This window comes from Phyllostomus discolor, unplaced genomic scaffold (assembly GCF_004126475.2).
Source record: "Phyllostomus discolor isolate MPI-MPIP mPhyDis1 unplaced genomic scaffold, mPhyDis1.pri.v3 mPhyDis1_scaffold_24, whole genome shotgun sequence".
In the NCBI taxonomy this organism is placed as follows: domain Eukaryota; kingdom Metazoa; phylum Chordata; class Mammalia; order Chiroptera; family Phyllostomidae; genus Phyllostomus; species Phyllostomus discolor.
In genome coordinates this window covers 76,509-99,149 of record NW_023397510.1, presented here as the reverse complement: position 1 = coordinate 99,149, position 22,641 = coordinate 76,509, and the positions used below count along the sequence as shown (strand labels likewise).

Below are 22,641 nucleotides of genomic sequence, written 5' to 3'. Positions count from 1 at the left end.
GGTGGATGCACAGAGCCGAAGCGCGTTCTGGTCTACTGTTGTCTCGGGGAGGTCACCGCTGCTCATTCTCAAGTCGCGCCCCCTGCTGACTTTCAGGTCGCAGAACTTTAGGATTTGGGGTTATGTGTATGTTGTCGAGGATTCCTGAGCAGTTTCTGGGGGAGGACTCCATCATGAAATAGATAGTATTTCCACAGCTGAGTCACACTAAGTTCAACTAATACAGACTATTAATAGCTTCATGTAAGTTCAGGTCACGTTTTCCTGCTAAAATGAGTTCACTGTAAACCTTCACATATGAATATCATACCAAATATGATAAGTACATATTTTTAAATAGCCATATATCACTCCACATGTGACAAAATGAGTTTGCTGAAACGCTCTGAAATTCCTTCCTTCGTTTTTGGATTTTAGGATTACACCTGTGGCATTGTGGACTTACATTCCATTGTGGGGTTGTACTGTAATGTGTTTATCTATTCTAACGTTGGTGGGCATTTGAGTTTGTTGCCAGGTTTTTGACATTTTTTCACAAAACTGTTCTTCTTTTAAGTGGAACTCCTCCTGTTCTCATTTGAAAAATGAAAAAATAAAGGCCCTGGCCAATGTGGTTCAGTTGGTTGGAGCATCACTCTGCAAACCGAAAGGCCGCAGGTTTGATTCCCGGTTAGGCACATGCTGGGTTGCAGGTTCTGTTCCCAGTTGGGGTGCATCTCAGAGGCAACTGATTGATGTTTCTCTCTCACATCAACGTTTCTCTCCTCTCCCCCTTGCCTTCCCTTTCTCTAAAATCAATAAGCATGTCCACAGGTGATGATAAAAAGACATTTGAATAAATTGGCCTAGCCTCCATTACTCATATCTTCTTTTTATTTTTAAATTCAGATTTTGCTGTATTTCAAAAAACTAGTTCTTTTTTTAATATTTTTTTATTGTTATTCTGTTACAGTTGTCCTAATTTTTTTCCACTTTGTAATGGACAAATTTCTAGAAACATACAGTCTTCCAACAGTGAATAATTTCTTCTTTAAAAATCTCTGCAGGGAAATTGGAGAAACATTTTAGTCAACCATTCTCTAAAGAGAACATATCTACAAGAACAATCAATGATCATTTCTTTGTTCTATTTTTTAAAAAAGTTTTATTTATTTATTTTTAGAGAGGGAAGGGAGAAAGAGAGAGAGAAAGAGAGAGAGAAACATCAATGTGCAGTTGCTGGGGGCCATGGCCTGCAACCTAGGCATGTGCCCTGACTGGGAATCGAACCTACGATGCCTGGTTCGCAGCCCGAGCTCAATCCACTGAGCTATGCCAGCCAGGGCTTCTTTGTTCTATTATTGATATTTTAATGATGGCTCAAGATGTATTATTTCAGCAGCTAAAAGACTTGTGTTCAACTTTAGGTCCTGCTAACCACAAGCTTACGATCCATAAAATCTGCTGGTTGTAAAAACTTGATGAAATAATGGAGGCAAAAGAGTTCCCAAGAGCATATACAATATCTTACATTACTGTTGCTATTGACAATAACATAATCAGGGAAGGATTAACTAAGCAACAAGTTTACACTTACTCATTTGTGTGTGGTTAGGATTGTGTAATGGTCATTAATGATGATCACCAAATACTTTTGGCTCTCCGTTTTACAGATATACTGTTGGATTTTGCTGTGGGCTCTATTTTGTTGGGTGGGGCTATGAGATTAGTTGGAGACAATGAGTTGCGGTCAGAAGTGATGTAAGTCACTTCTGAACCTGAGTATCTATTTCTCACAAAAAATCTTTGAACCTATCACAGCTTCTGACAGAGTAGTGATTAATGTTTACAAAGGTGACTGCTCCATTAGCTTTGGTCCCCGAGTGTATAAAATGAGCAACATCCTTATACTTTTTTATGGTGGACATGCAGTGTAAATAATAAATAGACCTTTGGTTTTTAAGTTCCAAAGATTTTTGAGATTGTTTGCTTTACACAGCATAACCTAGCTTATCCTGACTGGTACACATTGCTTATCCCAGGGTATAAGGGGCATCTCAGTGAGGATTCTGGCCATGTGGAGGAAGGAGCAATTAAGACGAAAGAGAAGGGAGTCAAGTACTGAGTATTCAACGTTGTGATAAAACTTTGGTGTTGGTAGAGTTTACGTCTGCTTTCTATAGTCTGTCTTTCCAGTGTTATTCTTCCTGCTCTCTAATTGAACAAGCTTCGCAGGGCTTTTCACTGTTTCTTAAACACTGTATTTTTAAGAGATATTATTTATTTATTTTTAGAGAGAGGAGGAGGGAGGGAGAAAGAGAGGGAGAGAAGCATTTATGTATGAGACAAACATCAAATGGTTCCCTCTTGCATATGCCCCAGCTTCCTGGGACTGGGCCTGCAGCCCAGGCATGTGCTCTGACTGGGAATCAAACCAGCAACCTTTCCGTTTGCAAGATGATGTTCCAACCAACTGAGCTACACCAGTCAGGCCACAATCCAGTATTTATTGCCTCTGCCTACTTGGGTTACTTCCACTGTTTGAAATTCTCTGCCTGTTTCCTTATCTAATGAATTTTGATCTGTAAAAGTTCAAACCAGCCTTAAGGACAATCTTAGTTCATTCCTCAAAGAGTCTGCCAGTCCCTGACCAAATCCACCCAATTTCTTATTCTGAAAACTAATTGAACTTTAGAATTCCTTGAGGACTAGCTGCTGTCAAACTTACACAAAACATATTTGGAAATAGCCTTATTCCACCATTTCTTGGGTGGAAGAAATTGTTTTCCTAAAATCTAGATTTCTAGCAATACTTAGTCTAGGATTAAACATATATTTGGCTACATTCACTGATAGACACCAAGTGTTATAGCTTCCTGGTTACTGTTCTTACTGCTATTCAGCACCACCTGTCATGACTTCTGTGGGTGCCATGTGAGAAACAGCAGGAAGGAGGATAACATATCATCTCTTAGGTCATCTCCCAATTATGATATTACATAATCTTGTTCTTTCTATGAGTGAATTCTGTCCCTTAACTTCCTCAAACCCCTCTTCATATCTTTGTTTCTAAGGCTGTAGATAAATGGGTTCAGCATGGGTGTCACTACTGTGTACATAACTGTGGACACCCGGTCCTTCGCCACTGAGTACATGGAGAGAGGCCTGAAATAGACATAGATGGCACTCCCATAGAACAAGATTACCACAGTGAGGTGGGAGCCACAGGTAGAGAAGGCCTTCCATTTCCCTGCTGCTGAGTTGATTTTGAGTACAGCGATGATGATTCGCAGGTAGGAGAAGAGAATGCACAGGAATGGGGTCATGATGACTGCTAGGGTCTCAGTCATGATGACAACCTGATTGGAGGAAGTGTCAGAGCAGGATAGCTTTAGCACAGGCTGGGTATCACAAAAAAGTGCTTAATGACATGGGAGGCGCAGAAAGACAGGCGGGACATGAGCAGCACACGGAACAGGGAGTGCAGGTGGGAGATGGCACAAGAACCCAGCAGCATGAGGAGGCAGCGTCTCGGGTTCATAACCACATCACAACGGAAGGGGTTGCAGATGGCTACCAGCCGGTCTATGGCCATAGAGGCCAGCAGGTAGCTGTCAGTATTTACAAATGCCATGAAAAAGTACATCTGGACCAGGCAGCCCACATAGGAGATAGACTTTGTCTCTGACAGTAAATTCACCAGCATCTTGGGCACAATGACTGTTGTTAAGCAGATATCCATAAAGGATAGGCTGCTGAGAAAAAAGTACATAGGTGTATGGAGCCGGGAGTCAGAGTAAATGACCAGGACAATGAGCACATTTCCTGCTACAGTGACCAGGTACATGGCAAGGAAGATGACAAAGAGGGGTTTCTGCAGTTGTAGGTTGGAAGAGATGCCCAGGAGAATAAATTCTGAAGTGCTGCTGCTGGAGTTCTTCATCTCCATGGTTCTTGCCTCCTGGGCAGGGTTGGAGAAGAAATGGAAGTGATATGAGTGGCAACTTGATCAATACAGCTTATTCCCTAACCTCCAGCCTATATAAAAAGTCCACTGCTATTTGTTAGGATTTTAGAGATTGTTTACTTCAAGAAACTACAGAGAAATAGGGAGTAAAATCCCACTAGGGAGAAGTTTGAAAATTCCAAGTTGCTTCCTAGGTGAGAAATTAAAGTTTTCTCGTGTGTTCTTAGGGCCTTCTATGTAGCCTAATTTGTTTGAGTTCTTCTCAATTCTCTTTTTAAAGATTCTTCGGAGGTTGTTTCCTGACCAACTCCTTAGCCACTTTTTTTAATCCCAGGGGAAGAGGCTGCTGGGTCACACCTTTAATCAGGATGCTTTCAAAGATACAGGGTTTGCATAAATGAGTCCTCTAACTAGGATCCTCTTCTACTGATAGTTCCAGAGGTTGTGGGAGTTGGGACAGGACTCAAATGAGCATCAGATTTAATCATTGCTTCTTGATATCCACAGAAGTTAGATGAGAGTTTTTGAATTTTCAGGGAAAAATCTGCTTAATATGTATTTAAATATCTCTGTTTGGCTGATAGAATCTGGCCACTTAAGTGATAAGTTTTTGGTTCAGGATGTCACTCAAAATAGGAGTGTTATCAGGAATAGCCTATATTACTAAGATTAATTATTTAAATATATTAATTTTTATGATTAAAAACTATGAAGTTTTTATTCTAAACATTCAAAATACCAGAATATAAAACTTAGAATATAAAAGTCTGATTCCCACCAGTATCTTGGGAAAGACAGGTCAGGATGGCCTCTGTTACCATTACTGAACTGCATTGCTTTAATGGTAGTCTGAGCCAATGAAAAGGAAAAATTAAATAAATAGGAGGCATGAACATTAAGTTAGAAAATATTATCATTTTTAAGTGACTTGTATATCTAGAAAAGTGCTGATACACGTCTGAAGACTTTAAACATATGAAGATTTCACCAAAATGGTGAATATATTAATATTTTATATTAATGTTAATATAAAAGTATTAAAAGTATATTAATACTTTTCTTATATTAGAAAAGGTATGGAGAAAAAATTTCAATTGACAATGACAAGAAGTCTAAAAAATACTTAGGAATAAACCTAGAAGAGAAAGTAAAAGGAAAGGTGAAAGATCTATCTGAAGAAACTATAAAGGACTAAAGTTGTGATCTGAATAAAAAGAGATACTCTCCTAAAAAGGGAGGATTCAATATTAGAGAATGGCAATTTATAGATTACACACATAAGTAATAGTGTTACTTATGTAGTAGTTGTCCTTTTATTTCTACTTATTTGACTTAGCATAGTGCCTTCAAAATCCATCCATGTGTTGCAAATGGAAGGATTTTCTTCTTTCTCATGGCTGAATCTAAAAAAACCAAACTCATAGACAGATTATAGAATGGTGATTGCTGGTAGTGGGAGATGAGAAAAATGGGGAGATGTTGGACCAAAGGTACAATCTTCTAGTTAGAAGATGATTAAGTTCTGGGGATCTAGTGTGGAACATGGCGAATAAAGTTAACAATAGTGCATGACATGTTTGCAATTTGCCAAGAGAGTAGATATTTATTTATTTATTTATTTATTTATATTGAGATATAATTGATGTATAACACTGTAAGTTTAAAGGTATACAAAATGTTGATTTGATACAGTTTTATATTGTTGTATGATTACCAGTGTGGCATTAGCTAACATATATATCATGTCATGTAATTATATTTTTGGTGGTGGGAACAATTAATATCTAGCCTTTTAGCAACTTGAAGTTTATACTACAATATTGTCTACAGTCACTGTGCTGTGCATTAGATCTCTAGGATTAATTCATCTACTGATGAGAAGTTTGTATCTCAAAACGACACTTCCTCATTTCCTCCAGTCACCCTCCCCAAGCCCTGGTAACCACAATTTCTTCTTAAGAGAGTAGATCTTAAACATTCTCATCACATAAAAGAAGTGCTAATTATGTAAGGTGATGGGGTTATTAACTAACCCTACTGTGTTAATAATATTGCGGTATAGAAATGTATTAAATCATCATATTGTACACCTTAACTTGCACAATTATATCTCAGCAAAGCTGGAAAAAAGTAAATTTTTAAAAAATTACACAATTCAATGCACCTGTAATAACACCCCAAGGGGATTTTTTAATGTGTTGATTATTTTACTAGGTCAAAATATTTTAGATTAATCCTTTAAAACAACTTTCACAACCTGTTGAGCATCTTCACCTTAAATTTTATTTCCTTTCATAAGAGCTGAGAATTGATTACAAAATAAACAACAAACTTGCTGTATTGCAGTAATACAAGTTTATACCAATCTATCCAGCTTTGTGAAAACAATACCATCTTTTAAATTATTAGCCAGTTTGAATTATAGTATCTTGTACATCATTTCTCCTTCATATATACATCTAAGCAGTGTAAAACGATGATACTTCCAGAGAATTTTTAATTCTAAAATTTATCTAGTAGAGTAAATGGCTAAAGAAAGGCATTATAATTTTGGAAAAAATTATAATAATAACACGGAAATTTTCTAATCTAAAAATCAAAGTACATAAATAGACTTCCAACCAAGATGGAGGTGTAAGTAGATATGCTTTGCTTCCTCACACAACCAAAAGGATAACAAACAGTTTAAAAACAAAAATCAACCAGAACAGCCAGAAAATTGAATTGTATGGAAGTCTGACATCTAAGGAGTTAAAGACCCAACATTCAGCCATACTGGTAAGAGGGGTGGAGACAGGCAGCTGGGACAGGCAGGACACAAGGCAAGGCAGCAGCAGGCGGACTGGGGAGTCCCACATTTGTGTGCTGACAAACTGGGAGGAGCAACTGGGGAGTGAGACAGAGCGTGCAGCCCAGGGTTCCAGAGCTGGGAAAAGGAAGCCTCACAACCTCTGGCCACAAAAACCTGTAGGGTTTGTGGCAGCAGGAGAAACTGCTAGTCTCACAGGAGAGTCTGTTGGAGGGGCCCATGGAGTCCTAGAATGTACACAAGCCCACTTACCCGGGAATCAGCACCAGGATAGCACCTCGAAGGGTACAATTCACTTGTGGGTAGTGGGGGAAGTGACTGAAAGTGGGGCAAGACCCAAGCAAACAACATTGTTCCTTCTCTGACCCCTCCCCCACATACAGCACCACAATGCAGCAAAGTGGGTTGACCCACCCTGGCAAATACCTACGGCTTTGCCCCTTACAACATAATAGGTGTGCTGAAATAAAGAAAAATGGCCCAAATGAAAGAACAGGTCAAAACTCCAGAAAAAGAACTAAGCAACAAGGAGAGCTAACTTATCAGATGCAGAATTCAAAACCCTGGTAATCAGGAGGGTTAAGGTTGAGTATGCTCATAGAAAATTATTGAGAATGGCTACAAAATAAAGGAAGAAGTGAAGGCTATATAAAATGAAATAAAAAAAAAATACACAGGGAGCCAACAGTGAAGGGAAGGAAACCAGGACTCAAATCAATGATTTGGATCAAAAGGAAGAAATAAACATTCAAACAGAACAGAATGAAGAAACAAGAATTCAGAAAAATGAGGAGAGGCTTAAGAACCTCTGGGACACCTTTAAGTGTTCCAACATAGGAATCATAGGAGTGCCAGAAGGAAAAGAGGAAGAGCAGGAAATTGAAAACTTACTTGAAAAAATAGTGTAAGAAAACTTCTTCAATCTTGTGAAGGAAACAGACTTGCAAGTCCAGGAAGCTCAGCAGTCCCAAACATGTTGGACCCAAAGAGGAACACACCAAGACACATAATAATTAAATTATGTAAGATTAAAGATAAGAGAATCTTAAAAGCAGCAAGAGAAAAGGAGACCATTACCTACAAAGAAGTTTCCATAAGGCTGTCAGCTGATTTCTGAAAAGAAACCTTGTTGGCAAGGACGGGCTGGAAAGAATACTCAAAGTCATGAAAAGCAAGGACCTACATCCATTCTGTACTCTATACAGAAAAGCTATCATTTAAAATGGAAGGACAAAAAAAGTGCTTCCAAGATAAGGTAAAGCTAAAGGAGTCCGTCATCACTAATCCCTTATTATATGATACGTTAAAAGGACTTACCTAAGAAAAAGAAGAAGATTAAAAAATATGAACAGTAAAATGACAACAAACTTACAACTATCAACAACTGAACCAAAAAAAAAAAAAAAAACAAACAAAACCCAACCAAAAATGAACTAGGCAAACAACTAGAACAGGAACAGATTCACAGAAATAGAGATCACATGGAGGGTTATCATCAGGGGAGAAGAAGAGGGGAAAATGGGGGAGAAGGTACAGGTAAGAAGCATAAATGGTAGGTATGAAATAGACAGGGGGAGGTTAAGAATAGTATGGGACATGGAGAAGCCAGAGAAGTTATATGTAAGACCCATGGACATGAGCTAAGGTGGGGGAATGCTGGAGGAAGTGTGGGTACCGTGTGGAGGGGGATAAAGGGGAGAAAAAAAATGGAACAACTGTAATACATAGTCAATAAAATATACTTTAAAATAAATAAGCAAATAAAACACAAATAATGAAAAACAATAAAAATACACTGAGAAAGACAAATCAATGGAACAACATGCATTTTGTGTATCAGTATTTATACATATACACAGATCTTAAACTATATAGAATAATGTAATACAAACTTATTTCATTGCAACGTAGGGAGAATAGATAATAATATTTATGACAGTTGGCTGAATCTTTGGAAAAATGAGGCTAGATTTCTGTCTAACCACACATAAAAATAAAACCCATATAAATGAACAATCTAAAATAAAAATTCCAAACTATAAAGTCCCCCCCCCCAAAAAAAGGATCATATTTTAATGGTCTCAGTATGGGGATGTCATTTCAGACAAGAAGTAAAATGTTGATGCAATAGACAAAATACTGAAAAATGTGAAAATTACCCCCAAAGAGACAGCAAGTGAAGCTAAAATGAATCTATTGATGCGAAGAAAATATTACTCCCCCACAAAAAATGAAATGTGTAACCTCATTGGCAATCAGAAAATATAAATTACACTGAAGTATAATTTTCACACATCACATCAACACAATTTTGGGGCAATATTTAAAGGGAAAAAGATCCTCATATACTGTGGTAATGAGATGATAATCAGTATAGACCTTTTGGTAGTTTCTGTCAGAATTGAAAATCAATATCTATTGATCCAATAATTCCTCTTAAAGAAATTTGTCCTTTAAAAATAGTCATGTGTGTAGCACAGAGATGCATACACATTTTCATTATAGCATTGTTTATAACAATACAAATGAACAAATCAACCCATAGAAGGAACAATGCAAATATCCAAATAGATGAATTACTAAAAAATTTATAGTGCATTCTCGTTATTCAGTGTCATACAGTCTGTAAAGAAGTAACTGCTGATGTTAACCAACATTTAGCAGTCAGTACATGCCCCACACTGAACTAAGCACTTTGCATGTCTTTAATAATTTTATTTCCTCCAAATCCTATGAGATAGACACTATCATTATCCCTGTTTTACAGATAAGAACCTCCCAGAATTTAGCAAAGTTAAGTAATTCACCAGATCCCACAGTGCGGATGTGGTAGAGCTGAGATTTTAATTCAGCCAGTCTGGTGGCAGAGGGGAAGCTACTCATGCTAAGCTGTTACCTCCATTACACAACTGTCTATGGTACTTTTTAACTGATAAAAGCAAATTGCAGAACAAAGCCTACAGAATAATCCCATTTTGGTAAAAAAGTATCTTTATATTTGTGTTTGTTGTGGTCTGTGTGTGGCTTCATTCTGAAGCGAAATTGTTGGGATGGAGTAAGGAGTTCATTCCATATTTAACTTTATGTTACATTGTTTGCATTTGGACGGGTATGACTGACCAGTTTAGGAATGGGGGAAAGCCCTTTTAAGGCTGGTGCTTCTCTTTTCAGTTCTCTAAAGTCTCCCTTTTCTGTCTAGTTTCACAACTATATCAGATTAGAGATTTACCTCTCCCTTCCCAGCTGTTCTAGATTCTAAGGAGGAGGACATTTAAAATACGAGTAAAATATGAGTAAGTTCATTGGAATTCTTTGTGTGAATAACTCTTTTCCCTCAGTCTCAATATACCTTTAGTCTCCAAGCAACCAGAGGTGCTTGAATAAAGCAGGGCTTATGCTGGGAACTAATTTCTTGTGTTCCTCTGCTGAGCTGCAGCACCTCACCCGGGAGTGTTGGAGCACCTCACCTGTTGGAGATGCCCACTCCATTGCAGCCCCTTCCCTGTGTATTCTCACAGCATTACACATGCTAGATGCTGCTCTTAGAACGTTGCATGCATTAGGTCATTGAGTCTTTACAGCCCACTATTTTATCCATAGTGAAAGTGAGGTACAGGGAATTGAAGTGACTTGCCTAAGTGTACAATCTAGATGGGGTAGAGTCCAGCTTCAGAGTGCGCGCCTTGCATTATTCTGACTTCTTTGCTTACTTGTTTCCTGGCTGTTGAAATGGAATACAGAAGAAGATAGGATGAGGAAAAGGGAGGAAGATCATATGAATGTGTTGCCCCATAGTCTCTGGTCCCCAGTCCCTCAGCCTGCCTACCTGTGTGGGCTGACGGGAGATTCAGAGTTCTGAACATGCTTGGTGCCTGCCAGGGGATTAAGATCAGGCTCTGAATCTCCGAGGATGGAGGGTGCTGGTCGTGCTCACCTAGCTTCAGAAATGTGCTGGTTCTTCTATCTACTGAGGAAATTGTTGATAGAAAGGGAAAGCCAGGGGCCTGCCCTCCCAGCAAGCCAGAGAGAGCCCTGGGGGCATTGGCCCTGCAGTCTTCTCAGGAGAGTAGAGTAATTCCGATGCCCTCAGAAAGTCTCCATCCAGGAGCCTGTGGGGAACCTGAGCCCCAGAGGTGTAGCCTTCTACCTGGGAAGGGAATTAGGGCTATGCAACAGCAGGGGTGGAGCCATGTTCATGTACATGCATATGAACTATATATGTTTATTTTAATGTGCATATGTCCTGTTTGTACATGCATGTTCTCATGTGCATGTCTGTGTGTGGGCTTATGTGTACCTACCTGGAAGGAGATGTGATGCCTTCTGACATCTCTGACGCCCTAGATCTGCATGTATGACTGTCTGGCTGCAGGGGTAGTGTTCTGGGGAAGGGGTTAAGGTACTGGCTCTGGGGCGAGATGAAATAGATTCAGATGCTGGCTCTGCCTCTTACAAGCTGTGTGAAGTTTTGCAATACTTAACTTCATTTCTCTTTTTTTGTTTGCTTTTTTTCAGATATTATATTGCTTCAGTTTCTTAAGCCTGTCTACTTGTTTTTGAATGCCAGTTCCACCAATTATTGAATGGGTGAATTTGAGCAGGATATTTAGCTTCACTAACTCACAAATGGCATACCAATCACAACTTTTACATAGATATTTTTCTTTTATTTTTCCCTTGAAGTAAAGATTTTATTTTTTAGAGCTCTTTTTATAGCTTTATAGCAAAATTTATCAGAAAGTACAGAGATTTCCTATATACTCCCTGCCCCTATGCACATATGACATCCCATATCATCAACATACCCACCAGAATGATGCATTGTTAGAACTGATGAGTCTTCATTTTTGTGTCTTCACCCAAAGTCCATAGTCCACTTTAGGGTTCACTCTTGGCATTGTACCTTGTGTGGATTTTGACAAGTGTATATTGACACCACTATAGTGTCACAGAGAATAGTTTCACTGCCCTGAAAGTCCTCTGTGCTCCACCTATTCATTTCCGTTTTCTTTCTAACTCCTGGCAACCACTGATCTTTTTACTGTCTCTAGTTTTGCCTCTCCTAGAATGTCATATAGTTGGAATCACATAGCCTGTGTCCTTTTCATATTGGCTTATTTCATTTAATAATATGAATTTAAGTTTCTTCCATGTGTTTTCATGGCTTGAAAGCTTATTTCTTTTTGTGCTGTATAATATTCCATTGTCTGGATATACTACAGTTTTCTTTTCACCTACTAATAGACATCTCGGTTGCTTCCAAATTTTGACCATTCTGATAGCTGTAGGGTAGTATACTATGGTTTTAATTTGCACTTCCTTTATGACTTATGATATTGAGAATTGCTTCATATGCTTATATTTCATGTGTATATTTTTTTGGTAGGTGTTTTTAAGGTCTTTGGCCCATTTTATAATCAGTTTTCTTATTGTTGAATTTCAGAAAGGGAACCTTTTGACACATATCAGCCTTATAGGGCATAGAGCAGGGAGGATAAGGGTGGAGAGAAGAGTATGTGGGAAAATGGAAGCTGTCCTCACAACCCCATTCATCTTCCACCTGGTGACCAGAGTGGTCTTTATAAGTCAGAAATAATTTTGTAATTATTTGGTTACTCTCTGCTCTGTCTACATTCTTCAAAGTCTCCCCTTTGTCCTCTTTGCTGACAACCTGCTTTTAAAGTGGTTTGTCATGAAATATAACTTAATGGAATTAATGCAGAAGAATGTCCATTTTACTCATTTTTTTCCAGAGGGAAGAAGGAAGCATTTAAAAAATATTTATGGCATGGAATGAGAGTTTTGTTGAATTTTAGTGATAGATCATATAGAACCTGAAAGCTTACAAATTCCTCATCCTTCAGGAGAGTTGCTTCTTTCTGAATAGTTGGTTGTCTTCAGACAAGATCCCATGCTCTGAGACTGAGTGTCCTTGCTGGCCTTCCCATGAGCTTGTGTCTCTGCTGTTGCTGTAGTTCTCTCTGGCTCGTTTTACTGTGAAGTATCAAGGTCTCTTCCCTTTATTTCTCAAACATGCGACACCTAAGATTGTGTATTAATAAACTCCATCAAGACAACAAAGCCCTATAAGTAGTAGGTTTTAGAAGGTGATCCATTGATCACATTATCCATATTCTTGGTTAGGAATATAATAGAATCAAAATGTAAATTCCCCCAAATTAATACACATATTCAGTAGACTCAAAAATTCCAGTAGGATTTTTCTCTTTAAATAATTTTTATGTTTTAATTACAGTTGACATATAATATTAGTTTCTGCTGTACAACCCTGTGATTAGACATTATATAATTTACTAATGATCATCTTGCTAAATCTCACACCTGTCTGACATCATACATAATTATGACAGTATTATTCACTGCATTCCCTATGCTGTACTTTACATCTCCATGACTATTGTGCAACTACCAATTTGTACTTCTTAATTTCTCACCTTCCTATCTGGCAACCATCAAAATGTGTCTCTGTATCTTTGAGTCTGCTTCTGTTTCACTTGTTCTTTTTTTTTTTTAAGATTCAATTCTTGCTGGATATGTATTTATTGCCATTTTATTTATTTGTATTTTTTAAAATCTTTTTTCCTGTTCTTTTTCTTAAAGAATACCCTTTACTATTTCATGTAATACTGGTTTGGTGGCAATGAAATTCTTTAGCTTTTTCTTGCCTGGGAAGCTCTTTATATGTGTTTTGATTCTAAATGGTAGTAGCTTTGCTTGGTAGAAATTAATATTTCTTGCTAATACCTTCTGGCCTGCATAGTTTCTGTTGAGATCTTGGCTGACAGTCTTATGGGAGTGACCATGCAGGTAACAACTGCTTTTCTCTTGATGCTTATGATTCTCTCTTTGTCTTTAACCTTTGGCATTTTAATCATGATGTGCCTTGGCATGGGCCTTTTTGGGTTCATCTTCCTTATTTTTTTACATAGGTTTTCAATCCCTTGCTGTATCACCTCTCCTTCTGGCACACCCATGATGTGAATGTTGGTACACTGGAACTTGTCCCAGAGGTTTTTTTTTTTTTTTTTTTAAGATTTATTTATTTATTTATTTATTTATTTATTTTTAGAGAGGGAAGGGAGAGAGAGAGAGAGAGAGAGAGAGAGAAACATCAGTGTGTGGTTGCTGGGGGTTATGGCCTGCAACCCAGGCATGTACCCTGGCTGGGAATGGAACCTGGGACACTTTGGTTCCCAGCCCGGGCTCCATCCACTGAGCTATGCCAGCCAGGGTCCAGAGGTTTCTTATACTATGCTTATTTTTTTTTGTATTCTTTTTTCTTTTTGATGTTTTGATTGGGTGTTTTCTCCTTCCTTGTCTTCCAAATCTCTGATTTGATCCTGTGCTTCATCTACTGCATTGTTGATTCCCTGTAACGTATACTTCATTTCTGACTTGTTCTTTTTTTATGTTTTCTAGTTCTGTTTTTATCTTTCCTATGTCTTTGTTGAAATTCTCACTAAGTTCATCTACTCTTCCCCTAAGTTCATTGAGCATTCTTATAACCAGTGTTTTGAACTCTGCATCTAGCAGATTAGACAATCTGTCTCCATTTTGTTTATTTTTTTTTCTGGAGTTTTGTTCTGTTCTTTCATTGGAGCCATGTTTCTTTGTCTCCTCATTTTGGCAGCCTCTCTGTGTTGTCTCCCAGACCTGGTAGAGTGGCCTCATAGAGTAGGTACCCTGGAGGATCCAGTGGCACAGCCTTCTCTGTTTACCTGACCTGGCACTCCAGTGCACCCTTCCCAGCCCCATGTGGGCTGTGTGCCCTCTCCTGCTGTAGTTGAGCCTTGACTGCTGTTGGCATGTCAGTGGGAAAAATTCACCCACAGGCCATTCAGCTACAAAAGCTGGCTGAGACCACTGTGGAGGACCAGCTGCAGGGGCCCACCCCATGGAGTAGGACTTTCTTCAGCAAGCCCCTCGTGCCCACTGAGTCTGCCCCTTGAGTATGTCTTTTGGGGAGGTAGTTGTGTGGTGCTTTGGCATGGTCTGAAGCAGTTCACTGGGTGCACTGGCTCTGGGGCCTCCAGGAGGTGCTGACCATTCTACCCAGGGCCACCTGGAATGAGTTACAAAGTGATCTGCAGATGGTTGCTACTTGTTCTGAGCTTGAAAGTGCCCAGGGAAGGCCAACCTGTAAACTAAGGCCAACTGCTGCTAGTGTCAGACCTGGGGCTTCTTAGTGAGAGGTATGGGGGCATGCCAAGGCCAGATGCTGCTTGTTTTAGGAGTTTTAGGAAAGTCTAAAGCATGAGTCAAGACAGGTCATTCATTGTATGAAAAAGCCACTGGAAATGGCTTGGGTGGGCTAGCAAGTTAGGTGGGGCAGAGTCTCAGGGAATCAGCAGGGTAGGATAAACAGTGTGAGCAAAGTTGATAGAGACTCATATGTGGAGTTTGCTGATTCTGTTGTGGGAGAGGGCTCAGAAAAGTAGCAATGGGCTCTGCCAGCATTTCTGTCTGGGAGAAAGCTGCTAGTCCTGCTCTCACCCTGATGCCAGACAATTCGGTTCTTCTCTGTATGTCCTTTAGAGCTGCTGCCCCAGTGCTGGAGCTCAGAGGAAGTGAGTCTGAATAAGTCTGTGTGGGGGCCTTGTAAGAGGAACTGTCTGGGATTCCGGAAACCCTTGATCTCAGTCAGCCATATCCCCTCTGGTTTTCACAGCAAAAGTTATAGGACTTTTCTTCCTGTCAGTGGATATCTGGGCTGGGGGGCCTGGTGTGGGGCTGGGACTCTTCACTCCTCAGCCGGGACCTCTGCAGCCAAGATATCCCTCCCAGTTTTTGTCTGCTTCCTGTTGGTGTGGAACCAGCCCATTTCTACCAGTCTCAGTGTGGCTTCTTTATATCCTTAGTTGTAGGACTTCTGTTCACCTAGATTTCAGGAGGTTCTGAATAATGGTTGTTCTGTAGCTTAGTTGTAATTCTGATGTGGCTTTGGGAGGATGTGAGTATGGTATCTTGACTGGAGCCCCCAGTAGGATTCTTCATAGAATATGTCAAGTCAACTCTAAAGCTTGTCAAGGAGAGAAAATGTACAAAAGTAACAAACAATTTTGAGTAACAAAACAAAACAATGAGGATGGGTTTCTCTTCCAAGTGAGTAAAACATGCAACAAAGCTTTGTTACTTGAAATGGCACAGTATTGATATGGGAATAGATAATTGAACTCATGTCGCAGAGTAGGATCCAGAAACAGATCTCTCTAAAAAGACATTTGGCCTTTGCATGTGGCAGGAAGATAAACTGGGGACCATTGTATATTCAATTGGAAGAATACGAATTTAGATCTCTACCTTATAGCACATATAAAGTAAATTCCATATAGATAGGAAGATAAAAAAGGCAAAAATCTATAAATGTGTAATATGCAAATATGGGAGAATATTTTTTATAATCTTGTAGGTGGATTAACCCTTTCTCAGCAAAATATAAACCCTAAAGCTCTAAAGGAAAAGAGTGACAGAATTGATCACATGAAAGTGAAAATATGTGTGACTAATGATGCTATTTGTCCCTTGGTATTTGTCCCTCACTGCCTGACTTTCAGAGAGATGCAAATTAAAACCACAATGAGTTACCACTTCACACCGATCAGAATGGCCATCATAAACAAATCAACAAACAAGTGTTGGAGAGGATGTGGAGGAAAGGGAACCCTAGTGCACTGTTGGTGGGAATGCAGACTGGCACAGCCACTGTGGAAAACAGTATGGAATTTCCTCAGAAAACTAAAAATGGAACTGCCTTTTGACCCAGCAATACCACTGTTGGGATTGTACTCTAAGAATCCCAAAACACCAATCCAAAAGAACCTATGCACCCCAGTATTCATAGCAGCACAATTTACAATAGCCAAGTGCTGGAAGCAACCTAAGTGCCCATCAGTAAATGAATGGATCAAAAAACTATGGTACATTTACACAATGGAATTCTATGCAGCAGAGAGAAAGAAGGAGCTCCTACTCTGGAGACATTATGCTAAGTGTGGGTGTTGAATTAGTAATCAGTTGTGCATTTTCACAAGTACTGGACTCATGGTTTGTTTATATCTTATATTTGAACTAAATATTACTTTGTTTTAATTTAAAAAGAATGTAGAGAAAAGGAATGCTTGGAACTCAGATTTAACATGAACATATCTTCACATGCCCCTTCTCAGTGCTGAGAAATGTTCCCCCAACTCTCTTGCATTTACATATTTGAAAAACAGCCAGCACAGCCTGACATGCTCCATCCACATGTCAGGCCCCTCTCAGGAGTACATGGAGGTTTTAGGAAACTGGTTTCAGGGACCAGAGGGTCAAATTCATCATAGCTACCTTGCCACCCCACCCTTTAGGAACCAAAGGACATTAAGTCCACTATTTTATTGATGAATGAGTAAACAGATCTCAAAGAGCTGCTGTACTCTGTCCCAGTTCAGCACTACAACTGATATCAAAAACAGGATTCCTGAAAGTGTGGACTACTCTGCTTCTCCTGACTAACTGGAAAAGGGGACATATAGGCAATAACTTACTGTCAGTCCTTAGTTGGGTCAATAATTGCTCCTTATTTCTTCATGTTGAGATAGCTCTTTGACTATCCTGTTGTCAGTTCTCACTTGTCAAGACTGAAGAAGTTGTATTTGATGACCAAATGGAAAGACAGCGTCTTCCCCTATATTTAAGGCATAAATGACCCTGGAACATGGAGCCCTCATCTGCTCTAAGGAAGGAGAAATGAGAGCAGAGTATCCTCAGTCCTGAGCCAGCCAGCCAGCCTGCCTAGGATCCCAGGAAGAACAAAGTTATCTACCTGCAGTTTGCAGCACAGTCCCCAGAGCTCTCTGATGGAAGTTGCAGAGACACCTGGGAATACTGGTCTCTGAAATATCCATTGTGGGAAAAGCCTTGGTTCATTGCCCAATCCCAGTCCCAAAACTCCAAGTGAACTGCTCTGTGATTTTATGAAGTTCACTTATCCTTTCTAGACTTTGGTTTTCTCAGGTAGATAAGTCAGAAAACAACATGTTCTCTCACAATAGAAATCTTAGAGTTAACATTTTTGTCATTCTGGAGCATGTGAAGTGTTATTATGGTTTTAATGAACACTTCCCCAGTTCTTAGTGATGTTAAGCACATTTTCATCACTCCTATATCTTCTTTGTAAAAAGAGTCTGCTCATTTTTACTGGAATGATTGTCTTTTGATAATGATTTGTATGAATTTTAATTATGATTTAATAAATATGCTCTCTCATTTCTAGTTTAAGCCTTTAAAAAAACCCAAATTTTATCAAGATATTTGACCATCTTCAATTTCCATATATCTTGCATTATATCCTATTTTAATGTATCTGTTTCTTCTATAAGTCTCTGTGTGGCAAACCTACTGAGTCTTTATATATCTAAGAATAGAATATGTCTGTACATTCAAATGGCAACTTGCTGGGTATAAAATATTGGGTTCAAAATATTAGGTTTATGCATTAAAAATATTTCAGTGCATTCAGTGTAGCTATTAAGTCTGTTGATTAATGACTACTGTTCCTTTGTAGACAAACTTCCCTTTCTCTCAGTTATTTGAGAGGCAAGGAATTTCCAGAGCATTTTACCCCAAAGAGGACAACCTGAATGAGAAATTGTTGCCATTGGCTGGACCAAATCACATGGCCATTGTTGAAGATGTGTAATTGGGGCCAGTTGTTTCCCGGGGCATCTTCCAATGCCAAAGTGACTGCCTGGGGTTTAGCCAGTTGTGCTGATGTGCTTGTATTCCATCCTTGATCGAGGATGTCCCAGTTGAAGGATTAAAAGGTAGCAGCCCTGCAGTGACCTTGACTAAGTAAAGGGGCAGGGAAGACTTAGAATTTGCTGGTGCTCCCTGAGGAATAGCTGCCATGTGTCAGTGTTAGTGGTAGTCTGCTCAGTAGTGGTGAGGGCTTCTCCACTGGGGTGCTCAGCAAAGAGATATACCCATTGTATCATACCATTTTTCCTCAATAACTGATGACCCTCTTCTAAAGCTTTCCATTTGGTGAGGCATGTGCAGTAATGACTGCAGCATCAACGTGGGCAATTCTTTGTGCCATGAACACCCAGTGGAGCAAAAGAAAGATCGGAGACAAACCTGTGAATGTTGGGGTGGGTGGACCTGGCATGCCCATTTCCATAAGTGAAATGAATCCTGTTATTACTTGAGAATATGAGGGGATTCAATATTAGTTTGAGGATCATGGAATTAAAGGTAATTCCGAGCCAGAACTATATAGGTGCAAGAGCCATTCAGTGCGTGCTTTCATTTGCTAGTTGCATAAAATCTTCAATAGATTTTGAATTTTCAATCAAGTCAAATATTGGACCTCTGTTTTAGTTTTTAGCTGTATTGTTTTTTTTTTTTTTTTAGTGTTATAGGACATACTTAAAAGGAGTCTTCTCTACCCAGTTCCTGGTAAACTGCCTCTTCCGGGTAATCAGACCTCTGTCACCAGGATTAGGGAAATTCCCCATCATTGCTGCTTTATTTGCTTTATGGACCCAGTGCCTAAGCTGGTAGGATGGCAGCCTTTTAGCATGCTGATATGCCATGACACTTAAGAGGACCCCCAGTCACTGCCAGCCCTTTTATACATAAGCCAACAGGGTAATGATGTCCTCTGGCCTCTTAGGAGGAGTGAGCGTAAGAAGCCATCAGAGCCCCTTTTCTGAATTGTTTGTGCTACAAGACACCATGGTTTTTCCCCCTATTACCCTTACAGTCAGGGTCTTTGAATTAACTTTCCCCCCAATATCCTCTCACAGAGCAGCAATAGACTTCTTCCCTAGTCCAGTTCTCAACCTAGCTTTCTGCTCCCACATTCTATTCCAGCTCATGATCGTCTTCCTTATCCTCATGGGATTTCTCAGTTTTAATATTATTGTTATAATTTCCTGGGTTTTTTGTTGATTTCAGTTTCTCAAGGATTGCTTCAGTGGATAGAAACCAGCTGTTTAAGCTAATCACCTATAGCAACAACCTGAAATCCAAAGGATCATAGAAGTCTAACAACACCCCTTCCCTCAAGGTAGCAGGGCCTGAAAATCTTTTGGCCAGTTTTGGGGCCAAACCTCTAACTTCAGTCTTGGCCTCCTCCTGCCACAATTTCCAGTTTTCTGAGAAGATACGCCAGAGCAACCACCGCACTAAGATCAGAGAGACACACACATCCCTGGGCACAAATGCAAACCCACTGATGCACTCTGCACTTTCTCCTCCTGTGCTCCTGGGTGAGTGCTGGCCTAGGGAGTCAAAGTATGCAGCTGGAGCAATTACTCCATGTTTGTCTCTGAGGATCAGCCAGGGGAATCTGACTCCAGAGGCCCAGAACCTAGAAATAGTCCTATGACAATGTGCACAATTATGTCTAACACCCACCACTGCGATCTGGACTGTGGCTCTATAGCTGGCTAAATGGAGCCAGCAGGTAAATGGAGCCAGCAGGACTGGGTCCTTTCAACGTTCTCAGTTGCTATAGGCTAAGAAGAGCCCTGCATGCTTGAAGCCTGATCCTCTGAGACCAAAAGGGAGAACACAGGCACAGGGTGGGTTCCTTTGGTGGTGAATGCTGTTTGGGCCAGATCAATACGGTGGGTGCAGCGAGAAAGGGGCAGACAGTCAGCGTCTCTGTATTCTGGCCCAGACTTCCTGAGATGAGCAGTGGGAACTATTCCCTTAGCTCGAGTTACCTATGTCTGCCTCCTGGTGAGGAAGAGGTTAAGCTCAGAGGTGAATGTGCTCAAGGACTTGGGAGATGGCTTCAGAGTCCACACTGTACATACTCTCTTCTTTGTGACTTTGTGTAAATGACTTAATATCATTGAGCCTTGTGTAACTCATCTGTGATATCAGATAATAAAATCATATGCTTCACAGAGTATTCAGTTCGATGCTGCAATGTACAGTGCCTTGGGCTCAGCAAATGGCAATTCTTAATGCCTGTATGCTACATAGCAAGGATGGAAGTAGCCTGGAACTCACATTCCCACTAATATCTACCACTTTGCTATTGTGTTTTAATCTCTCTGCTTGCTTACTCTCCTTTACCAGGTAAATTGAGGAGTAGGGAAGAGTTAGGGGAGACCCAGGAGGGAGGGTGTAGGGACCTGTGTAGTCTAATCTCCTGAATAAAATATGACTATATCATTGAGGGCCACAAGCATTACTTTTCTGGCAAGTTTACCATATCTCTTTTTTCTCTATCTATAAAGAGTGGCACATGGATAGAATCAACCAGTCCATTGTCACTGAATTCCTCCTATTGGGCCTCTCCAAGAGCCCAGAGCAGTAGCCTCTCCTATTTGGCATCTTCCTGGGCATGTACTTGATCACTCTGTCGGGGAACCTGCTCATCCTGGCCATCGGCTTTGACCTTTACCTTCACACCCCCATGTACTTCTTCCTGGCCAACCTCTCTTTTGCTGATGCCTCCTTTTCTTCCACCACAATCCCTAAGATGCTGGCAAGCATCCAGACACATAGTCAGACCATATCATGTGGTGGGGGCTTGGCCCAGGTGCAGTTTTTCATGATAACTGGTGCACTAGATGACTACTTCCTCTTGGCCTGCAGGGGTGTCCAGCCCACGGCCTGCCGGCTGCATGCAGGCCTATGAATGCAGCTCAACAAAAAATCATAAATTTACTTAAAACCTTTTCTTTGCTCATCAGTTTTTGATAGTGTTTATGTATTTAATGTGTGGCCCAAGACAACTCTTCTTTTTACAGTGTGGCCCAGAGACGCCAAAAGGTCGGACACCTTGGGGGTGATGGCCTATGACTGCTATGTCCACGATCTGCAAGCCCCTTTACTGCTCCACACTCATGAGTCCTCTTGTGTTTGTGCTCCTTCTCATAGCATGCTGGGTTCTCTCTAGCCTCACTGCCCTCTTACACACGCTGCTTATGGCTAGGCTTTCTTTCTGTGCAGGCAGCACCATCCATCACTTCTTCTGTTGAGGGAATTGGTGGGATTGCTGTATGGAGTGGGAGTACCTTGTGGAGGAGGATAAATGGGAGAAAAAAATGGGACAAGTGGAATACATCATCAATAAAATACACTTAAAGAAAAAGAGAAACAATAAAAGTAAACTAAAATATTTATAGCTTTGCACATATTTCATTGTTACTGGTTTCTTGAAAAGCTTTTGTTTTTATTTTTTTACACTTATTATGAAATAATTTTAGATTTGCAAAATACTGCAAGAATAGTAAAAAACATTCGTATCTACTTTAAAACAAGCTTCCTCAATTACTACAATGCAATTACCACATCCAAGTGTTATTGATAAAATTCTATTAAGTAATCAACAGACCTCATTTAAATTGTGTCACTTGCCAGTCATGTCTTTTTTCAAGTCGAGGATCCAGTCTAAGATCACACAGTGCCTCTCACTGTTAAAATTTCCTTTAATTTTGTGTAGCTCTTCTGTCTTTCATGACCTTGGCACATTTGAAGAGCCCTGGACAGTTAGCTGTTTTGTAGACTGTCCCTCAGTTTGAGGTTGTCAGATGTTTCTACCTGACTGTACTCAGATTGTAGCATTTTGACATATCATGAAAGTGAAGTTATATCTTTATTTTATTATATCATATCAGGAAGTAAATAGTATTGGCATGTTTTATTAATATTGATGTTTGTTTTGGTCTCTTGGTTAAAGCAACGTTTGTCTTTTTTTGTAATATATATTGAAAATATCTTTTACAGTGTGTCAATTGTTACTTTGTTTACAGTGTTTCTTTGCCATGAAAAGTTTTAAATTATATCGTCAAATTCATCAAAATTTCATTACCTCTTGATTTTGAATGAAAGATGTTTTCTTCACTGAAATTGAAGAGGAGTT

At 39.8% G+C, this 22,641-nt stretch overlaps 1 protein-coding gene and 1 pseudogene across 1 annotated transcript; one reads left to right on the top strand and one right to left on the bottom strand.

Annotated features, from left to right (window-relative positions):
* Window positions 1-2,724: 2,724 nt before the first annotated feature.
* LOC114489709 (olfactory receptor 1L4-like) lies at window positions 2,725-3,959 on the bottom strand. The gene is given in 2 exon segments (XM_028503570.2): window positions 2,725-3,397; window positions 3,400-3,959. Coding segments are annotated over 2 exon segments (933 nt in total). The 5' UTR covers window positions 3,929-3,959; the 3' UTR covers window positions 2,725-2,993.
* Window positions 3,960-20,861: 16,902 nt separating this feature from the next.
* Window positions 20,862-21,757, top strand: LOC114489702 (annotated as a pseudogene).
* Window positions 21,758-22,641: the final 884 nt, after the last annotated feature.